A 21,547-nucleotide genomic window follows, 5' to 3' on the forward strand; every position below is an offset into this window, starting at 1 on the left:
ACTTTGGGAGGCCAAGGTGGGCAGATTGCTTGAGCCCAGGAGTTCAAGACCAGCCTGAACAACACGGTGAAACTCCATCTCTACAAAAAATTCAAAAATTAGCTGGGCATTGTGGTGCATGCCTGTAGTCCCAGCTACTCAGAGACTGAGGTGAGAGGATCACCTAAGCCTGGGAGGTCGAGGCTGCAGTGAGCGGCGTTTATGCTGCTCTCTACTCTGGGTGACAGAGTGAGCCCCTGTCTCAAAAAAATAAAAAAAGACTACTACCAAATAAATAAAATGTTATATATCCACATAATAGAATATTATTTGGCCATTAAAACTGAAGTTCTGAGCCGGGCATGGTGGCTCACACCTGTAATCACACTTTGGGAGGCCAAGGCAGGTGGATCACCTGAGGTCAGGAGTTCGAGACCAGCCTGGCCAACATGGCGAAACCCTGTCTCTACTAAAAGTACAAAAATTAGCTGGATGTGGTGGCAGGCACCTGTAATCCCAGCTACTCAGGAGGCTGAGGCAGGGGAATCACTTGAACCCAGGAGGTGGAGATCGCAGTGAGCCGAGATCTCGCCGTTGCACTCAAGCCTAGGCAACAGGAGTGAAACTCTGTCTCAAAAAAAAAAAAAAGAACTTCTGATACATGCTACAACATAGATGAAACTTGAAAACATTATGCTGAATGCAAAAACTAGTTATAAAAGACCATATATTGTATGATTCCATTTATATGAATGTCCAGAAAAGGCAAAGTATAGAGGCAGAAAGTAGACAAGTGGTTTCCTAAGACTGGGAGGACTGGTTAGTCACTGCTGATGGGTATGAGGTTTCTTTTGAGGTGATGAAAATGCTTTATCATTGATTATGGGGTGATAGTTTGCACATATTTGTGAATACACTAAAAACCATTAAACTATATACTTCAGTTCAGTGAGATGCCAGAAATTTGTAGCCAAAGGCTAAGAGAGATAAGAATTTAGAAGGAGATTTACTATGTACAATATTAAATTGCCTCTAGAACCATCATTAGGATTGGATCCCATTATGCCCCAAGGAGACAAGTACAAAATCTGTTCCAACTCACCTGGCCTCTTTCTTTCCTGGAAAGGCCCAGAGAATACTACCTTAACTAGATATTAACATACGAATTAGTAAAGGGAAGTTGTTGGGATTGACAGTGAAAGATTTAGCCATTGAAATTATCTCAGTCACTGTAATGTGATTCCAGATTAGCCAAAATTAGATGGCAGTACCTAATCATCGAAGACAAGTTGTAGAAATTACCATAGCTGGCTACAGAATCAGAGTGACAACAGAAGTGCTTTGATCCACAGTGATTTATGACATCATCTAACAAAACATGAAGTAACTGGGAATGAAATAGATGGTCAGCTGATTAAAATATTGCTTGAACTATATAACTGGAAAAAATTCCAAGTATAGTGTATTATTTTTCTGCTGCCACATAAACAACTACCCCAAGACTTAGTGGCTTAAAACAATCATTTTCTCGCAAATCTATGTGTAGCAGCTTGGGCTAGGTTTAGCTAGGCACTTCTACTGGTCTTGGCCAGTGTTATTCATGTGACTTTAGTCATCTGGTAGCTCAACTAAAGCTAAATAATCTAAAGGCATTTCATTCAGTGTCAGGTAGTTGGCAGCCTACAGCTAGCATGTTTCAGTTCTCCTCTATATGGCCTTTCTAGAAGGTCACAGCTATAACAACTAGAACATGAGCTCAGTTTTATACACATTGTGGATCACAGAATTCAAAACACAAAACCCAAAGCAGAAGGAATTTTTAAATTTCCACCTATTTCATATTTGCTAACTACCTCTTTCATATTTGCTAACCACCTCTTGACCCAAGACAGTCACATGACCCGGCCTCAATTTAAATCTAAATTTAGAAAGATGTTCTATATAAAGATATAAATTTTAGAAACACTAGCATATAGGTGTCATTTAAAGCCTTGGGATTAAATGAGAGCAACATAGGAGAATGAAGAGTTTTAGACACTGAACCCTAGAAGATTGCAACATTTAGAAGTCAAATATATTAGGAGAAAGTGGCAAGAAAACACCAAAAAGGAAGAGTTAGAAAGGTAGAAAAACTCCAGAAAAGGATGGTGTTCCAGCCAAATGAAGTAAGAAAAAGAGAGTAATCAACTATCAGTTCAAGTAAAATGAGAATTTAGAAACACTGTTGGAAGCAGCAAAGTAGAAGTGACTTGTTAAAAACCAGTTTTAGAAAAATCTGTAATAGATACACAAAACATTAAGAGAAAGGAATTGAAGTATACAGCTACAAAGTCATCAAATCACAAGGAAAGCAACAGAAGAAAAAAGGAAAAAAAGAACTATAAAACAGTCAGAAAACAATTAACAAAATGGCAATGGTAAGTCCTTACTCATCAAAATTACTTGAAACTTAAATGGATTAAATTCTCCAATCAAAAGACAGAGTGGCTGCATGAATAAAAGGCAAGATTCTTGGCCGGGCTTGGTGCCTCATGCTTGTAATCCCTACACTTTGGGAGGCCGAGGTTACAAGAGACAAAGAAATTGTTACAAGAGACAAAGAAAATCATTATATAATGATAAAGGAGCCAATTCATCAAAAAGATATAAAAATTATAAATATTTATGTACCCAACATTGGGTGCATAAAGCAAATATTAACAGAACTAATGTGAAAAATAAACAGCAAAACAGTAACAGTAGGTGACTTTAATACCCCACACTCAACAATGGATAGATAATCCAGGCAGAAAATCAATAAGGAACTACCATATTTGAACAATACTTAGACCAAATGGACCTAACAGACATATACAGAACATTCCATCCAACAGCAGGGGAGTGGGAGTACACATTCTTCTCAGGCACATATAAAACATTCTCCAGGATAGATCACATTAAGTCACAAAATAAGTGTTAACAAATTTAAGAATATTGAAATTATATCAAGTATCTTTTCTGACCCCAATGGTATGAAACTGGAAATCAATAATGTGAGAAAAATTGGAAAATTTACAAATACATGGAAATTAGATAATACACTCCTGAACAATCAAGGAGCCAAAGAGGAAATTAATGAGGAAGTAAAAAAGTATCTTGAGACAAATGAAAAGGTAAACCCAATATCTGAAAACATATAGGATACAGCAAAAGCAGTACTGAGAGGAAAATTCATAGTTATAAATGTCTACATTAAGAAAAAATAAAGATTTCAAATGAACAAACTAAGTTTAAACATTAAGGAACTAGAAAAAGAATAATCCAAACCCAAAGTTATCAGAAAGAAGGAAACAACAAAGATCAAAGCAGAAACAAATAAAATAGAGAATAGAAAAACATTGGAAAAGATCAACAAAACTAAGAGTTGGTTTTTGGAAAAGATAAAAAAAAATCGACAAACCTTTAGCTAGAATAACCAAGAAAAAAAGAGAGAAAACTCAAATAAGTAAAATTATAAATGAAAGAAGTGAAGACATTACAACTGCTATCACAGAAATACAAAGAATCATACGAGACTACTATGAACAATTATATGCCAGCAAATTGGATAACCTAGAAGAAATGCATAAATTCCTAGAAATATACAATGTACCAACAATGAATCATGAAGACATAGAAAATCTGAACAGACCAAAAATATAAATAAGGGTACTGAATCAGCAATCAAAAATCTCCCTACAAAGAAAAGCCCAGGACCAGATGCTTCACTGGTGAATTCTACCAAATACCTAAAGAAGAATTAATGGCAATTCCTCACAAACTGTTCCCAAAAAATTGTAGAAAGAATATTTCCAAACTCATTTTACAAGATGAGTATTACCCTAATACCAAAGCCAGATAAGGACACTACCAAAAAAAAATCACAGGCCAATATCCATAATAAACATAGATGCAAAAATCCTCAACAAATTCAACAGCACCAAATTCAACACACCAAATTCAACAGCACATTAAAATAAGATGCAAAAAAAAGCAATAAAAAAAATTTAGCATCCTTTCATGATAAAAAAAACAACTCTCAACAAATAGGGTGTAGAAGAATTCCACTACTGAGCAATTAAAAGGAATGAAATAACGTTAATAATAAGCAAGAAAATAGGTTTTTTGGTTTTCCACTCCTGTGTTGCTTAGAATAATTGCCTCCAGCTCCATCCAAGTTGCTGTGGAATATTTGAGAAAATATTTGCAAACCTATATGTGATAATAGATTAATATCCAAAATATGTAAGAAACATGCAATTCAATAGCAAGACGAAAACAAAAACAAAACAAATAACCTGATTTTAAAATGGGCTAAGGACCTCAACATTTTCCAAAGAAGACATAAAAATGGCAAACAGGCATGTGAAAACATGCACAATATCACTAATCATCAGAGAAATTCAAATCAGATCATCATATGATATCACCTTATACCTGTTAGGGTGACTATTATCAAAAAGACAAAAGATAACAAAGTATCGACGAGGATGTAGAGAAAAGAGAATCCTTTGTGTTTGCAGAATGTAAATTTGCACAACCATTATGGAAGATAGTGTGGTGGTTCCTCAAAAAATTATAAATAGAACTGCAATATGATCCAACAATCTTACTTCTGGGTGTATATCCAAAGGAAGCAAAAGCAATGTTTCAAAGAAATATATGTACTCACGAATGGGCACGGTGGCTCATGCCTGTAATCCCAGCACTTTGGGAGGCCGAGGTGGGTGGATCACCTGAGGTCAGGAGTTCTAGACCAGCCTGATCAACATGTTGAAAACCTGTCTCTACCAAAAAAAAATAGAAAAGTAGAGAAGCTGGCCTGTATGGTGGCAGATGCCTGTAATCCCAGCTACTCTGGAGGCTGAGGCAGGAGAATCGCTTGGACCCAGGAGGTGGAGTTTCCAGTGAGCCAAGATTGCGCCATTGCACTCCAGCCTGAGCGACAAGAGAGAAATGCCATCTCAAAAAAAAAAAAAAAGTATTACATATATATATATATAAAATATGTACTCCCATGTTCATTGCAGCATTATTCACAATAGCAAAGACATAGAAACAACCTACGTATCTGTTGATGGATGAAGGGATAAAAATTGTGATTTATACACACACACATATATATGTGTGTGTGTGTATATACATATATATTTATATTTATATAATAGAATAGTATTCAGCCATAAAAAAGAAGGAAATAGTGCCCCTTGAGACAGTGTGGATGAACCTGAAGAATATCATGCTAAATGAAATAAGTCACAGACAAATACTATGATCTCATTTATATGTAGATTCTAAAAATTATCAAATACATGGAAACAGAGCGTAGAATGGTGGTTTCCACATATGTTTTATACAAATATATGAGAGAGAGACAGAGATTTATTACAAGGAGTTGATTCTTGCCGTTATGGAGGCTGAGAAGTCCCACAGTCTACTGTCTGCATGCTAGAGGCCCAGAAAAGTCAGTGGAGTGATCTGAATCGCTCTGAGCCAAACTGAAAGCCCAAGAACCAGGGGAGCCGATGGTGTAAATCTCAGTTTGAGGGCTGGAGAAGATAAGATGTCCTGGCTCAAACAGGCTGGCAGGAAGCAAAAAAAAGGGTAAATTCCCCGTTCCTTCACCATTTTATTCTATTCAGGGTCTCAACAGATTGATTGATGCCCACCTACATTGGTGACGGCATTCTACTTTCCAGAGTCCACCAATTAAAAGCTAATCCTATCTGGAAACACCCTCACAGATACATCCAGAAATAATGTTTAATCTGGGCACTCAGGTGCCAGTCAAGTTGACACAGAAAATTAACCATCACAGAGATACAATGCAAACAGTGGCTCATTAAGTCACGACGTCCTTAGCTAGGCTGACAGTATTCTCTAATAGTTCTCAGAAGAACTGTGTGATAGGCAACACTTCTCACATGTAGCAACTGTCCTGGCAGGGCAGAAATTCACATTTGATGTATAGCTCTCTGGTTTTCCTCCTTGGTTAGGAAACTCTCAGGGAATCTATCTTAGGAGAAAAATCATAGTTTGGAAACCACTATGCCAAAGATCCCCTCATGTGCTGGGTTCTCCAATACTGCCTGCTTCAATTTCAGACTTACAACTTTTACTTCCGTTTTCAAAATTTTTTATTTCAATTTTTGTGGGTACATAGTAGGTGTATATATTTATGGGGCTCATGAAATGTTTTGATACAGGCATGCAATGTGTAATAATCACATCATAGAGAAGGGGGTATCCATCCTGTCAAGCATTTATCCTTTATGTTACAAACAATCCAGTTATACTATTAGTTATTTAAAATGTACAATTAAATTATCATTGACTATAGTCACTCTGTTATGCTACCAATAGTAGGTCTCATTCATTCTTTCTAATATTTTGTACCCATTAACCCTCCCCACCTCCTTCCCACCACTACCCTTCCCAGCCCCCGGTAACCATCTTTTCATTCTCTATCTCTATGAATTCAATTGTTTTGATTTTTAGATCTCACAAATAAGCGAGAACATGCAATGTATGTCTTTCTGTGCCTGGCTTATTTCACTTAACATAATTATCTCCAGTTCCATCCATTTTGTCACAACTGACAGGATTTCATTCTTTTATATGGCTGAATAGTACTCCATTGTGTATATGTATGACATTTTCTGTGTTCATTTATCTGTTGATAGACACTTAGCTTGCTTCCAAATCTTGGTTATTGTGAACAGTGCTGCAACAAACATGGGAGTGCAGATATCTCTTCAATATACTGGCCTTCTTTCTGTTGGGTATATAGCCAGCAGTGGGATTGCTGGATCATATGGTAGCTCTATGTTTAGTTTTTTGAGGAACTTCCAAACTCTTCTCCATAGTGATTGTACTAATTTACATTCCCACCAACAGTGTACGAGGCTTCCCTTTTCTCTACATCCTTGCCAGCATTTGTTATTGCCTGTGTTTTGAATAAAGCCATTTTTAACTGAGATGAGAGGATACCTCACTGTAGCTTTGATTTCCATTTATCTGATGATCAATGATGTTAAGCACTTTTTCAAGCACCTTTTCATATGCCTGCTTCCCATTTGGATGTCTTCTTTTACTTCCATTTTTATATGTTGTATGTGTTTGCATGATCAAATCTACTTTATCAGGAAACATAAAACATAAAGTGAAATGGAAAAAAAAGGAAAGATTACAGGAAACAGTCATTTGCCTAATATATGTTCACTGGGCGGAAAGCAAATAATAGATGTGAATCCCGAAGGTTTAGGACAGGAGACAAAGGAAAGTTATTGCCTCATTCTCCCTAACCACATCCTTCAAGTCTTCTTCCTTATTTATTACATCACATGGACAAATACACTTGACCACACCTCCCAACATTGCTCAATATTTGCTTGAGTGAAAAGAGGCTGAGGCAACCTGAAGGAGGAGCTCTCATTACCTTCTGCCCATCACTTAATAAATAGCCAGCCAATTCCTCAACATTCTGGTACACTGTTGGAGAGATGAGACAGTCACAGCAGCTGCCCCTAGTGGGGCTCTTACTGTTTTCTCTTATTCCAAGCCAACTATGTGAGATCTGTGGTGAGTAAACTTTGAGCTAAAATTACTCTAGAATGATAGTCTACTGAATACTGTTGACAAGAGACTCTATGTAGAGTTACCTGAGAAAAGATCCCATTCCAGTTTCATATGTGGTTGGACCCCATGAATGATGAAAAGGGTGGCAGGAGATGATGGTGAGGAAAGTCTCACAATGCATGTTGTTGTAAGAGGAATTATAGATTGTGTGTTCACTTGCCTAACTGCTCTTTCTATGCTCAGATCCTCTCTAGCACAGCATCCCTACCAAGTAACTCTCTATTCATGTGAATTTCCAATGACAGAAAATGTATGCTCCCAGAAACTTTTCTAGATCATGGAAAGTTATCTTTTGGTCTTGATATGCAATCTTTTTTTCCTGAAATTCAACGCATGATTTTTGGGTTAACCCCTTGTAACTACATAGAAAAAAATAATAATCTCTTTCAAATAGTGATGACTGCTGTCTTGTCATAAGTGAGTTTAGATGTTCCAAGTTGCATGTCCACCTTCCTTCAACTCTTTCCCAGGACACATGGGATAAAGTTCCATCATCTCTTGCATGGATGTTGACCCCAGAGATTGTGTGGTTCTGTAAAAGAACATTAAAGTAAGAGAAGGGAAAACTGAATTCAGTTTTAGTTTGACCCCTTAGTTATTGAATGACCCAACATTTCTGAATTTCTTTAGCTTCATTCATAAATAAAGGATAATGAGGGGAGACTATTGAAGCAAATTGTCTCATGAAGTCTGGTGCAGTTCTCAAGCGCATGACTTCTCTTTTGTGAGACTTTACTCTGAAATTGAGCTTCAAACCAGTCCAAAGATTACTAGGTGGCACTATCTGTGCTCTCTAACCAGTAAGAAGAGAAACCACAGAAGACAGGCTTGTATACATACAGGCTAAAGCATAGACTCTTCTGACTCTAATTTTTCTTCTTGGCCTGACATTTCCCCTGTTGGATCCTAAGAATAGGGGATGGCTATGTAGGTTTTGGCTTTCAATTCATTTTAAATAATAATGATAATAATTAAATTTATCTTTGAGACTCAAGGAAGCTGATTTGAGTTGTTGACCAGGAAGTAAAGTCTGTTTCAGGGCCAGAAAATCTGCTGAGCTGGATGCTTCCACAAAATCTCAGAGAATTGACTCACGATTGTTCCATTGTGTCTGCAACAAACCATGACCTTTCTACAATCACTCTCTTCGATCTTCTTGACTCATTCTTTTAAAGTAAAGAAAACTGGGCAAGGGAAATTACATTTCCTTGATTCTCAAGTATAGTGATAAAAACCCCAGTTGAGCTGGAAATAATAGTATGTGCAGCATTTTACAGTTTATTCGGTGGTTTCTTGTCCAATATCTGTAAGGTAAGTGTTAATAGCCACAATTTTTAAATGAGAAAACTAAGGGTAAAACGAGTTACATAACTTATTATCCACAGTCATAAGTTAAGGAGCACAGAATGTGACCAAAATCTGAATCCAAACCTCATGTTCTTCTCACTCTCCCACTAATCCATTAGATAATCTGGAGATGTGTAGGATTTGGGGCTACTCCTCAAGATTATGGAAAAATATATTGAGAAAGTGTCCTGTGTTTTAAACAGTAAATCTTTTTATTCTCCTCTATTTCCTTGGGAGCTATGGATTCTCCTACTTCCACAGTATAATGTGACTTCCCTCCATCTCTGGAATTGGGGCATATTGTAGGCTAAAACTGGAGAGTTTTTCACAGGCTGCATAATGCTAAATAATGATCTCGATGCCCAGCCAGCTGAGCAATCAGACAATGAAGTTTTGGGGCCAATCACCAGTATAACATAGAATTTTTACCTGCATTTTCTGAACATTAACCCAATTGATTTAGAAGATGGAGAAGGAAAGAACTGAATCCAGGAAGTAGAAAGTCCTGCTTACTGAGAGTCGGAAGACATGTAGTCTAGTTTCAGCTCAGCCTCCAATTATGGAAATTTCTTTAAGGACACTCTATCTAAGCTTCATATACAAAATTAGGGAATGATGCTAGATTTCCCAGGCAGGAGTCTGCCAGTACACAATAAGTCTGCACCAGTTGTTAAAATATTAAAACATTTTCATGTTGATTGTTAAAGGAGTAATGTCTGGCATGGGGGTGGGTTCAAGACCCACCTTTGTATTATTCCACCAACACAGTCAGCAGCCACTGGATTGGTCTAGGTCTGTGCCATATCTGTTACTAAATATTTTTATATAACCCCTGCTGCAAGTCTTACTATTTTCTGAGTATGTATTTCTTATTTCCTTTCTTCTCTGCCACAGAGGTAAGTGAAGAAAACTACATCCGCCTAAAACCTCTGTTGAATACAATGATCCAGTCAAACTATAACAGGGGAACCAGTGCTGTCAATGTTGTGTTGTCCCTCAAACTTGTTGGAATCCAGATCCAAACCCTGATGAAAAAGATGATCCAACAAATCAAATACAATGTGAAAAGCAGATGTAAGTTTCTGTATTCTCTGGAAGATTTAGAAAAAAATCTACCTATTTAAAGATTATCTGCAACTAATCCTAAAAATTATGCATCCAAAGTATCCCTGCTACATCCCTTCTAATGGTACTAAACTTGAGGTAACAGAAACATGCCCAAAATACAATCCCACGCCACTCACCCTAGAGCTAGGTCTTGCTTCTTTTGGTCTTAAAAACCACTTTTTTTCAAGAAGCCACAAACAAAAGCTATGGATTCTTATCCATTAATGCTGTTATATAAGCTAGCTTAGTTCACAACCACATGGGAATATAGATCAAAACTAAGAAAGCTGGTGATTGACAGGCAACCATGGAACAATCCAGATTTGGATTGGGTGTGGGTGGGCCTTGAACCAGTCATGTTAATACTGAGCCTCAGTTTTCTAATTAGTATAAGGGGAAAAGAAGCCACTCTTACCTACCTCATAATATTATTATAAGAATTATGAGAATCCTGAGAGTTTGGATACTCTAAAAGGCAGAACATAAAAAATCAAGTATTACTATCCTAGCAAGCTGGTACCACAAAGAGAAAAAAAAAAAAACCCAAGATCTTGTTGTTTATCTATTTTTCCTCTTTTTTCACTTTCATAAGGATTGTATGATTCCAAAACAATTCTGGGATTTTTATGGAAAAGACCAAGATTTAGTTTGCATTTATACAGTACTGCTCTAAAAGGCTCTGCTTTGAGGATAAAGAAGAGAGGAATCAAATATTCGTACAGGAATGTATCACATAATGATGAATATATATGACTGCGGTCCCACAAGATTTTAATAGTGTATTTTTATTGTACCTTTTCTGTGCTTAGATATGTTTAGATGCACAAATACTATTGGGCTACAATTGCCTATAGTATTCAGGACAGTAACATGCTATACTGGTTTTTAGCCTGAGAGCAACAAGCTGTACCCTATAGCCTAGGTGTGTAGTCAACTATACCATCTAGGTTGTGTAAGTACACTCTATGATGTTTGCACAATGACAAAATCGCTTAACAACCAGTTTCTCAGAATTTATCCCTATCATTAAGCGACACAAGACTGTATAGAGCGCAATAGAAGAAAAAAGTGATAGGCAATATGTCTCAAGGAAATCAGGAGGCCCAAAAAAATCACAAGCCTGTACCTTGTTAAGCTTGAATACTTTTCTTTTCAGTGTCAGATGTAAGCTCGGGAGAGCTTGCCTTGATTATACTGGCTTTGGGAGTATGTCATAACCCTGAGGAAAACTTAATATATGATTACCACCTGATTGACAAGCTAGAAAACAAATTCCAAGCAGAAATTGAAAATATGGGTAAGAATCAAATATTTAGAGACCCTAGACAACCTTGTCTTCTCCTCCACTGATTCAGAACTATATGAAGTTTCCCTCCACTCTTTCCTTCTCCTCTTCATCCCGTTCATCTCATTATGTCTTTGCAGGGCACTTCCCTTTTTCCCTTTCAGTATGCATCTTGAATTTTCTTTTTAAATATGTTCAGCTGAGCGTTGAACCTATGTCAAGTACTACTTTACATATTATGGCAGACACACACACACACACACACGCACACACACACAAGACACCATTCTCTAATCGTCCAGGAGCTTGGCTTTAAGTCAAATGATGAATTACACCAGAAATAGCTGAACAATACAGGACACAGTGTCATAAGTACCAAAATATACAATGCTAGTTTATGAGCTAAAGGTGGCCGGAGTATATCATCACTGGGAAAAATCAACCGGCCATGGTGGCCACTAGTGAGGTGCAGTTTTTATTTCAGTTCCCACCCAATATTTATTCTATTTTTCAGTAAGTCCATTTTCCTTTGAGATGGCCTCCAACCTAGGTTTCTACTTACGGTTTCAACACCTTACTATTGAAAATGCAAGAGGCTTGGAGGTTGAAAACCTGTATTCTGGCCCTAACTCTGTAACCATCTGAATATCTAGATAGCATCTTAATCTCTTTAAGACTGTGTCCCCTCAGTTATAAAATGAAAGAAATTGAGTGGAATTTAGTGGCCCTTAAAAGCCTTCACATTTCTCAGGTTTTCTGATTCTAGGGGTGACCTCCCCCTTCTATTACCCATCTTTCCTTAAATGTAAAGAAATTGAAATAGAGTAAGTAGGAATAGATGGAAAATGCATACTCCATTACCACTTCCATGATTAAGGGAGGTATTTCTTCTCTTTTTTAGAAGCACACAATGGCACTCCCCTGACTAACTACTACCAGCTCAGCCTGGATGTTTTGGCCTTGTGTCTGTTCAATGGGAACTACTCAACTGCCGAAGTTGTCAACCACTTCACTCCTGAAAATAAAAACTATTATTTTGGTAGCCAGTTCTCAGTAGGTGAGTTACTAAGCCCAATTCCCTTGGTACAGAGGACATGGTCACCAGTAGGTCTTGCTCTTTGAGTTTTTCTACCAGTAAGTACCTGGATTTTATTTTCTACCCTCTTTGCTCTAGTCCCCTCAAAAGGGGATTTTCTTTTTGAGAAGAATGGATGATGGACGGCATTTAAGCTTCTTTCTAGATGTGTGGTATACTAGAAATACCCGGTTTCTGCTCCAGCTCTTCTTTGGGTTATATAAACAATGAATGTTAACTCTTGATCTTAATTTTTCCCTCTGTAAAATGAGGATAAAGCATGAGCATATCCACATGAAATATTTTAGAAAGGGTAAGTTTTAGACAAGGGAAATGCAATGGAATTTGTTTATCTTAACACTGTCTCTTTCTCTAGTTTATTGGGACAATTTGGATACCTCGATAGTCTTGAACAATACCACCTCTCCAATGACAAAGTCCAATATTTTAATCAATAGATTATATATTCACCTTGGGAAATAAACCAGAAATTTCCCACTGTGTCAGCCTTAATATCCATAAAGAAGTCTTTAGACAGTTAGTATAGGTGCTTAGCCTCTATGGATCCAGATATACAAGTTCATCTTTCTCCAAATTCAAAGTTCAAATTGAAGTTCAAAGCAAATCACCATTTAGTATTTCTGGATAGTAAGGAGAATGTGAGATTTCTCAGACTTCTTTTCCCATGAGAGAGGAAAGGTCCCATGCTAAAGAACGCAGGAGACACCAAGTATCAAGCCAGAAAACGAGTCCTTATCTTTCCTTCTTCCAGTCTCTTGCCTCATCCTCTTTTGTAAAGAGGTTTACTGGGTAACAACTCTGTAAAGTACTATTTTCTAATCAGTCTAATGAAACCCTTGAGAGCCTTACAAAGACATAGTTTATTTGATGACTCGTCCTAGGTTTTCTCAGTCCCTCAGCCAACATAGCTAAAAGATTAGAGAAAGATGGAAAAGACAAGAGCAATCAAGATGTAAAAGTGAAATACTGTTTATGTGTATGCACCTACAAATCCATAGGTGTTTTATGACCAAAGTATGTGTAAAAAAAGAAACCCAGAACTGTAGTTAAAAAAAAAATAAGGCAGGGCGCGGTGGCTCACGCCTGTTATCCCAGCACTTTGGGAGGCCGAGGCGGGTGGATCACCCGAGGTCAGGAGTTCAAGACCAGCCTCGCCAACATGGTGAAACCCCGTCTCTACTAAAAATACAAAATTAGCTGGGCATGGTGGCTCACTCCTGTAATCCCAGCTACTCAGGAGTCTGAGGCAGGAGAATCGCTGGAACCCAGGAGGCAGAGTTTGCAGTGAGATCGGACCATAGCACTCCAGCCTGGGCAGCAAGAGTGAGACTCCATCTCAAAAAAAAAAAAAAAAAAAAAAAACAAAAAACAAACAAACAAACAAAACACTCCAGACAGCAGCAAGAGAGCTTTAGAGATTTGTGCTACATCCCACCCTAAACTGTTTTTAAGCTAATTTCCTGGCTCTTTACCTACTATGTGTGTGTGATGGGTCTCTTTTCCTTGGCAAGTTCTTAGATACTTTCCAGGATGTTTGGATTCTCAAAGACACCTGTTCCTCAGCTGGGTTCCATGGCCTGAGCTTCAGAGTTCAGGCAGCAGACATATCTTTGCAGGGCACTTCCCTTTTTCTCTTTCAGCATGCATCTTGAATTTTCTTTTTAAATATGTTCAGCTGAGCACTGACCCTATGTCAAGTACTTCTTTACATATGATGGCAGACACACACACACACATACAAGACACCACTCTCTAATCCTCCAGGAGCTTGGCTTTAAGTCAAATGATGAACTACACCAGAAATAGCTGAACAACACAGGACGCAGTGTCATAAGTACCAAAATATACAATGCTAGTATATGAGCTAAAGATGGCCAGAGTACATTATCACTGGGAAAAATAAACCGGCCATGGTGGCCACTAGTGAGGTGCATCTCCCTTAAGTAACCTTAAGTGGGAGGCCCATCGCACTACAGTATGAGGTATGAACTATGGAGTACATGGCAACTGAACATTGGGAAGAAATCTTTAAATATTTGAGTGGTTAGTGCTGGAGAGATGATTGCTGTATCTAGAAATCTTTCTTCACCAATTAGCATGACCAACCATCCCAGTTTTTCTAGATCGGTTTTTCTTTTAGCACTGACAGTCTCACATCCCAGGAAACCTCTCGGCCCAGGACAAACTGAGATGGTTGGTCGCCTATCAACAATGTTTTGTTTCCTGACAGATACTGGTGCAATGGCTGTCCTGGCTCTGACCTGTGTGAACAGGAGTCTAATAAACGGGCAGGTCAAAGCAGATGAAGGCAATTCGAAGAACATCAGTATTTATATAAAGTCACTGGTAGAAAAGATTCTGTCTGAGAAGAAAGAAAATGGTCTCATTGGAAACACATTTAGCACAGGAGAAGCCATGCAGGTAAGTCAGAGGGTGAAACAGGAGGCAGAGAAGGGAGTCTTCTCGGAAGAAAGCAGTATCTTTTTTTTTTTCTTTAGATGGAGTTTCGCTCTTGTTGCCCAGGCTGGAGTTGCAATGGTGCGAGCTCAGCTCACTGCAACCTCCGCCTCCCGAGTTCAAGTGATTCTCCTGCCTCAGCCTCCTGAGTAGCTGGGATTACAGGCACCCACCACCACACCCGGCTAATTTTTTCTATTTTTAGTAGAGACAGAGTTTCACCATGTTGGCTAGGCCGGTCTCAAACTCCTGACTTCAGGTGATCCAGTCACCTTGGCCTCCCAAAGTGCTGGGATTACAGGCTTGGGCCACCGCGCCCCACCAGTATCTTTTTCCTTTCTTATTGGCCTCCTAAGACCTTATTATCCGTTCTGCGGTTCCTATACTAACTTTGATTTTGCTCATATGATTCCCTTCCCCTGCCTAACATGTACTCTTTTCATCTTCAGCTTTACTTCCCCATAGCCAATGCTTCTAGGAAGCTTTTCCTAACTACAATTTCTCTAAGAAACTCTAGAGTCTACTACAATCTACCTTGTTGTTCTATCACACGTAGTTTTACACTTTCACACACACAGTAGTCCCCCCTTATCCACAGTTTCACTTTCCACAGTTTCAGTCACCCAAGGTCAACTGAGGCTTGAAAATACTAAATGGAAAATTTCAGAAATAAACAATGCATAAGTTTTACATTGTGCATAATTCTGAGTAGTGTGATAAAATCTTGCACCTTCCCGCTCTGTTCCACCCAGGAAGTGACTCATCCCTTTGTCTATGCTTGTTAATCACTTAGTAGCCGGTTATCAGATCAACTGTCCCAACATTGAAGTGCGTGTGTTCAAGTAACACTTATTTACTTAATAATGGCCCCAAAGCACAAGAGCAATGGTGCTGTAGTATATTATTATAATTGTTCTATTTGATTATTGTTGTTGTTAATCTCTTACTGTGCCTAATTTATAAACTGAACTTTATTATAGGTGTGGATGTATAGGGAAAAAACATAGTATATTTAAGGCTCAGTACTATCCATGGTTTCAGGCATCCACTGTAGGTCTTGGAATGTACCCCCGCTGATAAGAGCAAACTACCCCATTACCTCCATTTCCTAAACTAGGAGCATGAGTCACAGTAACTGTGTCAGTAATCTAACTAATCTCACAAAACCAGAAGGTGGTGTAGATTGGGATGGGGCCTGGGCTGTTCTCAAAACTCACACTCAGTACGTACACTGTCATGCATACGCTCTTTGAGGTCTGAGATTTTATTCCTGCATTCATTCAGCCATTGATTTACAAACTCTAAGGGGAAGAAGATATAAGAAGCGATCAAGGAAGGTTTGCAGAAAAAAAAAAAAAAAACTTTACTGCATCATCAGTATGAATAGATATTTTCCAGGCTGACTCAGGGCTAGAGGACTTTCAAGGGAGAGATGACAGTGAGGACAAAGACCCAAAAGCACAAAAGAATGTTAAGCATTTTAAGGTCAAGGTGTTCGGCATGATCAGCACAGAGTCCTTGGGAAACATAACAGGAGGCTGGAGGTGTAAGCACCGGTCCAATCATAAGGTTATCTGTATTGTTGTTGTTACTATTTATGTTGTTGATTGCCTTACTAAGTTTGACCTGAATATAAACTGCTTTCCCATTTTCGTTGCATATTTGAATCACCTGAAGGAGCTCTTAGAAAACACTAATACCCAGGCCCACACCAGCCAGGTAGTACAGAAATTTAGAGGTGGAGCCTGGGCCTCGCTCTGGTTTAAAAGCCCTACAGGTGATACAAATTCACAGCAGGATCAAGAGCTAATTGCCTACAAGACATTGTTGGGTATTTTTAAATATTAATAACATTTAATTTATTGTTATGTATGTGAATAACATTTATTGATGTGTCTTAAGAGGAAATGTACTATGATGAGTTTTTCTTTTTTCTTAATATCCCACAAATGCTTGTGGACAACTTGGTCAGCTTAAGAACCTCCAAGAAAAGATGAAAACAAGAACTGTCCATCCCTGGGAAACTACAGAGCAGCACGTTCAAGTCCGACCCACCTTAGTTCCTGTCTTGCGTACCCCAATGCCCTCCTAACTTTTACTACCTCACAATTCTGCCCCTTCAATCGAGCTTACATTCTGCTGCCAGGACAGTTTCTGTTTAATGAACTATTAGACTCCCCATTGTCAATCAAATAATGTCAGACACCTCCTCATCGTTGTCAGTCAAATGAGGTCAGACATCTCACCATAAAATTCAAGCATATACTAGTCTAGCCCAACTTCCTTCTCCAGCCTGTTCTTCCACAGTTGCCTGCAATGTTCCCCATACACCAGTTCTCCTAAACCAGGAGGAATCCCCTGAGGAACTTTGCTAAAATGCAGATACTCTCATTACTGCCAGGTCATGTCCTGGCCATTCCTACCTAACACCTTTGTTCATGTTGTTCCTTTTGAGTGCTCTATCCTACTCTCCAAGTCCTAACTCAAATACCACCTTCTCCAGGAAGCTTTTTTTTTTTTTTTAGCTTCATTAAATGTTTGTGAGCTCCTCTCCTCTTCTGAAAGAGGCATCCCACTAGATGCACCCCTTAGGGCATTCCTCTGGCATCTCCTTTTACAGTAGTTTGTTAATATTTATTGAGTGTCTCCTATATGACAGGTATTTGCCAGCATTGGGATACAGAAATGAATGTGGCGAAGTCTGCCTTCATTGGAACTATTATAGCTTGTGTTATTAAGCAGTTCCAACCTCCCTGCCCAAACTAGTTTATAAGCTTCTGGATAACAAGAAAGATAACTGAGTTATCTGAGGTGCTTCCTAGGTAGTCAATGTTCAATTAATACTGAATTAGTTATATATATAGTTATATATAAGGCTTCCGCCTTATTTGAAGTGTCTCATATTCTCTCTCTGTCTCTCTTTATCTCTCATCACCCCCCACCCCTGCCCTGCCTCATTAGGCCCTCTTTGTATCATCAGACTATTATAATGAAAGTGACTGGAATTGCCAACAAACTCTGAATACAGTGCTCACGGAAATTTCTCAAGGAGCATTCAGTAATCCAAACACTGCAGCCCAGGTCTTACCTGCCCTGATGGGAAAGACCTTCTTGGATATTAACAAAGACTCTTCTTGCGTCTCTGCTTCAGGTATAAGCATTAAACAGCACACTGTTTTGCTTTTCACCATAGCACCCAAAGCATGTGAGATTCAGGTGTCCTTTGAAACCAAAAGTGACCAGATAAACCTCCAAAACATAACAGCTGCCAGAGAGAATTCAGTTTTCATCATGTTATCAGGGATTACAGTCACCTGAGGATTTGTTCTTAACTGAGTGCTAGACGTCCTTCTTAGTTCAAACATTAACAAGGCAGACCTGATTAAATAATGCCTATCTCCAAAGGCGTATTTTCTGACTGTTGGATATAGAAGGATCTGAGCATCATTCTCATCCTAAATAAAGTATAGAGGATTGGTACCGTGACTCTGACTTTGCATAGTGAGTGATCCCTCAGGGAAATGAGACATCTGTGTGGAAGGGATATGCCAGTATTCAAAAATTGTAGCATACATTACTTATTCAAACAAACGACTTTGCAACCAGGTACGAGGAAAGGAGATATTGTCTTACATCTCTGTCCATTCCTGGTTCAGCCACTCACAGGTTTAGGAAACTTGGACAAAATGTTTAACCTCTAAGCTTCAGTTTTCTAATGTAAAAGTTGGGAACAAGGACAGTATCTAACATAGGTTTTTGTAAAGATTGAATGAGACAATCCATGTAAAATGATTAGTATAGTACCTGGCACTTCATATGTTTTCAATAAATGTTAAGCAATAAAAAGGAGAAAAGACAAGCATTATTGTATGCTGTGCCAAGGCAAAAAAAGAAAAAAAAAATCAGGATCCTCTGTGAGAAACAGAAGTTAGAGCAACTGAATTGCTTAAACAGCTGGGAGTTGGGCCAAGTGCCAACATTCACAAGCTGGTGAGTTTGGGTCTTAGTTTCTGTTTTAGTTATATGAGAAATTTGCCCCTTGAGTGATGATAATTGCTCCTTATAGTAAATCCATCTCTGCATAGACAAGGAGTCCTTGGATAGGGGTTGAGTAGGTCTGCAAACTCTAATATCATTTTCATTTTTCTGAGTATTGCTCTGGGCTTTTCTGTCTCTGCCAGGTAACTTCAACATCTCCAGTGATGAGCCTGTAACTGTAACACCTCCTGACTCACAATCATATATCTCAGTCAATTACTCTGTGAGAATCAATGAAACATATTTTGCCAATGTCACTGTGCTAAATGGCTCTGTCTTCCTCCGTGTGATGGAGAAAGCCCAGAAAATGAATGATACTATATTTGGGTAGGTCTGTACCTAACCTAAGGTTAAGACGTTTGCTGTCATTTCTAAAGATGCAGTAAGAATGCATTTGCACCTAAATACAAAGTATATTTAAAATGCTTCTGGGTCAGTAGCTTTGCTGTCCATCTACATCTCACAGCAGGAGTTTAAAATAGGAGGTGAGATATTTCATCTTCCTGCACATAATAGGTAGTAAATTAATGTTCGCTAAATAAATTAATGAATCTCAGGGCTCTCTCTTATTTCAGTAAAATTCTTTCAATAACTGTAACTTCTAAAGTCAAACATTTGAGATCTAGAACAGTGGTTCTTAACTCTTTTTGAATCACTGACCCCTTTGAAAATCAAGTGAATGTAATGAATGTTCATCCAGGAAAAAAATGAACATACACACAAAAATTGGCATTTGTTTATTTATTTATTTTACAGACAGCATCTTACTATGTTGCACAGGCTGGTCTTGAGTTCCATGGCTCAAGAGATCTGCCCACCTCAGCCTCCCAAAGTGCTGGGATTACAGGCATGAGCCACTGCCAAATTTAGCATTTAAACTGAGGATTTCACAGATACCCTGAAGCTTCTCCCTGCCCTCACTTTCAGAAAATTCATAGATCCCTAAACTAAAGTAACTGGTCAAGGAGGTCAAGTATTAAAATTAAAATAATGGCTTTGCCTCTGAAAAGTATGACTTATTTGGCTCCTTAACTCTAGTTGACAGTTATTTATCATATCTAACATCATAGAGTAGGATGCTATAAAGAAAATCAGAATAATAATATAATATATATTATAAAGGCTACCCTCAAGGGCTTTAAGGGAGGTAGAAAAATGACTATGGAATATAAAACAGATACTGACCTGTCACTTTTTAATAAACACAATATGAAATATCAAATTATCCTTTCCTGTTCCTCTTTTCTAAGGGAAAACTCAGTAACTTATGGTGTCTCTAGCACATGAGGATAATATGTTCTTCTACTGAATCAGTATCTTCAGCAGTTACTATCTTGGGGTGGAAGGTTGAAGCTGTTATCTGAAAAGTATCTACCATGGCAGGTGGGGAGAGCAGAAACCATGAGCATCATTTCTCTAATTTAGCATGAAGTGTGAAGTGCCTGCATTAGAATCAGCTGGAGTGTTTATAAAGCACGCAGATTCCTGACCCCCAGCTCATATCTAAAAATAAAAATATCTATGGATAGGGCCAGGAAATCTGCATTTTTTGTAATGTCATCAAGTGATTCTCAGGTACATTAAAGTTTGAGAAATGCCTATTGTTGGTTTCCTTTGACAATTCTAAGTTCCAGTAACCTCCTGGCTGTCACCCACAGTTTCACAATGGAGGAGCGCTCATGGGGGCCCTATATCACCTGTATTCAGGGCCTATGTGCCAACAATAATGACAGAACCTACTGGGAACTTCTGAGTGGAGGAGAACCGCTGAGCCAAGGTAAGGGAGAGACATGCCAAAAAGTCCCATGCTAAAAATGCCCAAATGGAGAGGGGTGTGAGCCTTTGTGGGGATTGGGCCAAGGGGTTAGTAGACATGACATCCATTATTTGGTGATTTAATGGTCAAACCATTTGACCCAGTTCTCTTTCTTCTCCCTCTTCAGGAGCTGGTAGTTACGTTGTCCACAACGGAGAAAACTTGGAGGTTCGTTGGAGCAAATACTAATAAGCCCAAACTTTCCTCAGCTGCATAAAATCCATTTGCAGTGGAGTTCCATGTTGATTGTCTTTATGCCTTCTTCTTCATTTATCCCAGTATGAATAGGAGAGTTAATAACCTCCCCTTCTCTCTCTACATGTTCAATAAAAGTTGTTAAAAGATTAACAACTATACAAAAAGAGCATGTTCTAATTAGTTCATTCTGAAAGGATTTTAAAATTTATTAGAGGAAAGTCCACCTAAGGAAGAACTGAAGTGAAAAGAAATGAGACCACATGTCTAATAAGCGGGGTTCTACTCAAGGTTCTCCTACTAACTATCTCAGCGGCAATGGGCAACTGGGTAAAACGGGGATAAGGTTCTAGGTCTAATGTTGCAGCAACAACCAATGAGATCAAGCAGAAAGTCTGTGAGAGACTGAGCTCTCTGAGGCCCAGATGCAAGAGAGGAACCCATTGGTCACACTGATTTCATACAGGTAGTGGGTAAAAAAACATGTTGCTCAGAAGAAAGGGGGAAACGTAAGGCATATACATAAAAGGTCCGCCCGTAGTTTGAGAGACAATCTCATCCCCTGCCTCCA

At 38.6% G+C, this 21,547-nt stretch overlaps 1 protein-coding gene across 1 annotated transcript; it reads left to right on the forward strand.

Annotated features, from left to right (window-relative positions):
- The first annotated feature begins 7,436 nt into the window (after nucleotides 1-7,436).
- TCN1 (transcobalamin 1) lies at nucleotides 7,437-21,137 on the forward strand. The gene is made up of 9 exons (XM_002821730.4): nucleotides 7,437-7,578; nucleotides 9,877-10,056; nucleotides 11,246-11,386; nucleotides 12,276-12,431; nucleotides 14,701-14,891; nucleotides 17,889-18,078; nucleotides 19,109-19,292; nucleotides 20,624-20,742; nucleotides 20,909-21,137. Exons 1-9 carry the CDS (start codon nucleotides 7,500-7,502, stop codon nucleotides 20,968-20,970), a joined length of 1,302 nt encoding a protein of 433 aa, XP_002821776.3. The 5' UTR covers nucleotides 7,437-7,499; the 3' UTR covers nucleotides 20,971-21,137.
- The last annotated feature ends 410 nt before the right edge of the window (nucleotides 21,138-21,547 follow it).

This window comes from Pongo abelii, chromosome 9 (genome assembly GCF_028885655.2).
Source record: "Pongo abelii isolate AG06213 chromosome 9, NHGRI_mPonAbe1-v2.0_pri, whole genome shotgun sequence".
NCBI lineage: Eukaryota > Metazoa > Chordata > Mammalia > Primates > Hominidae > Pongo > Pongo abelii.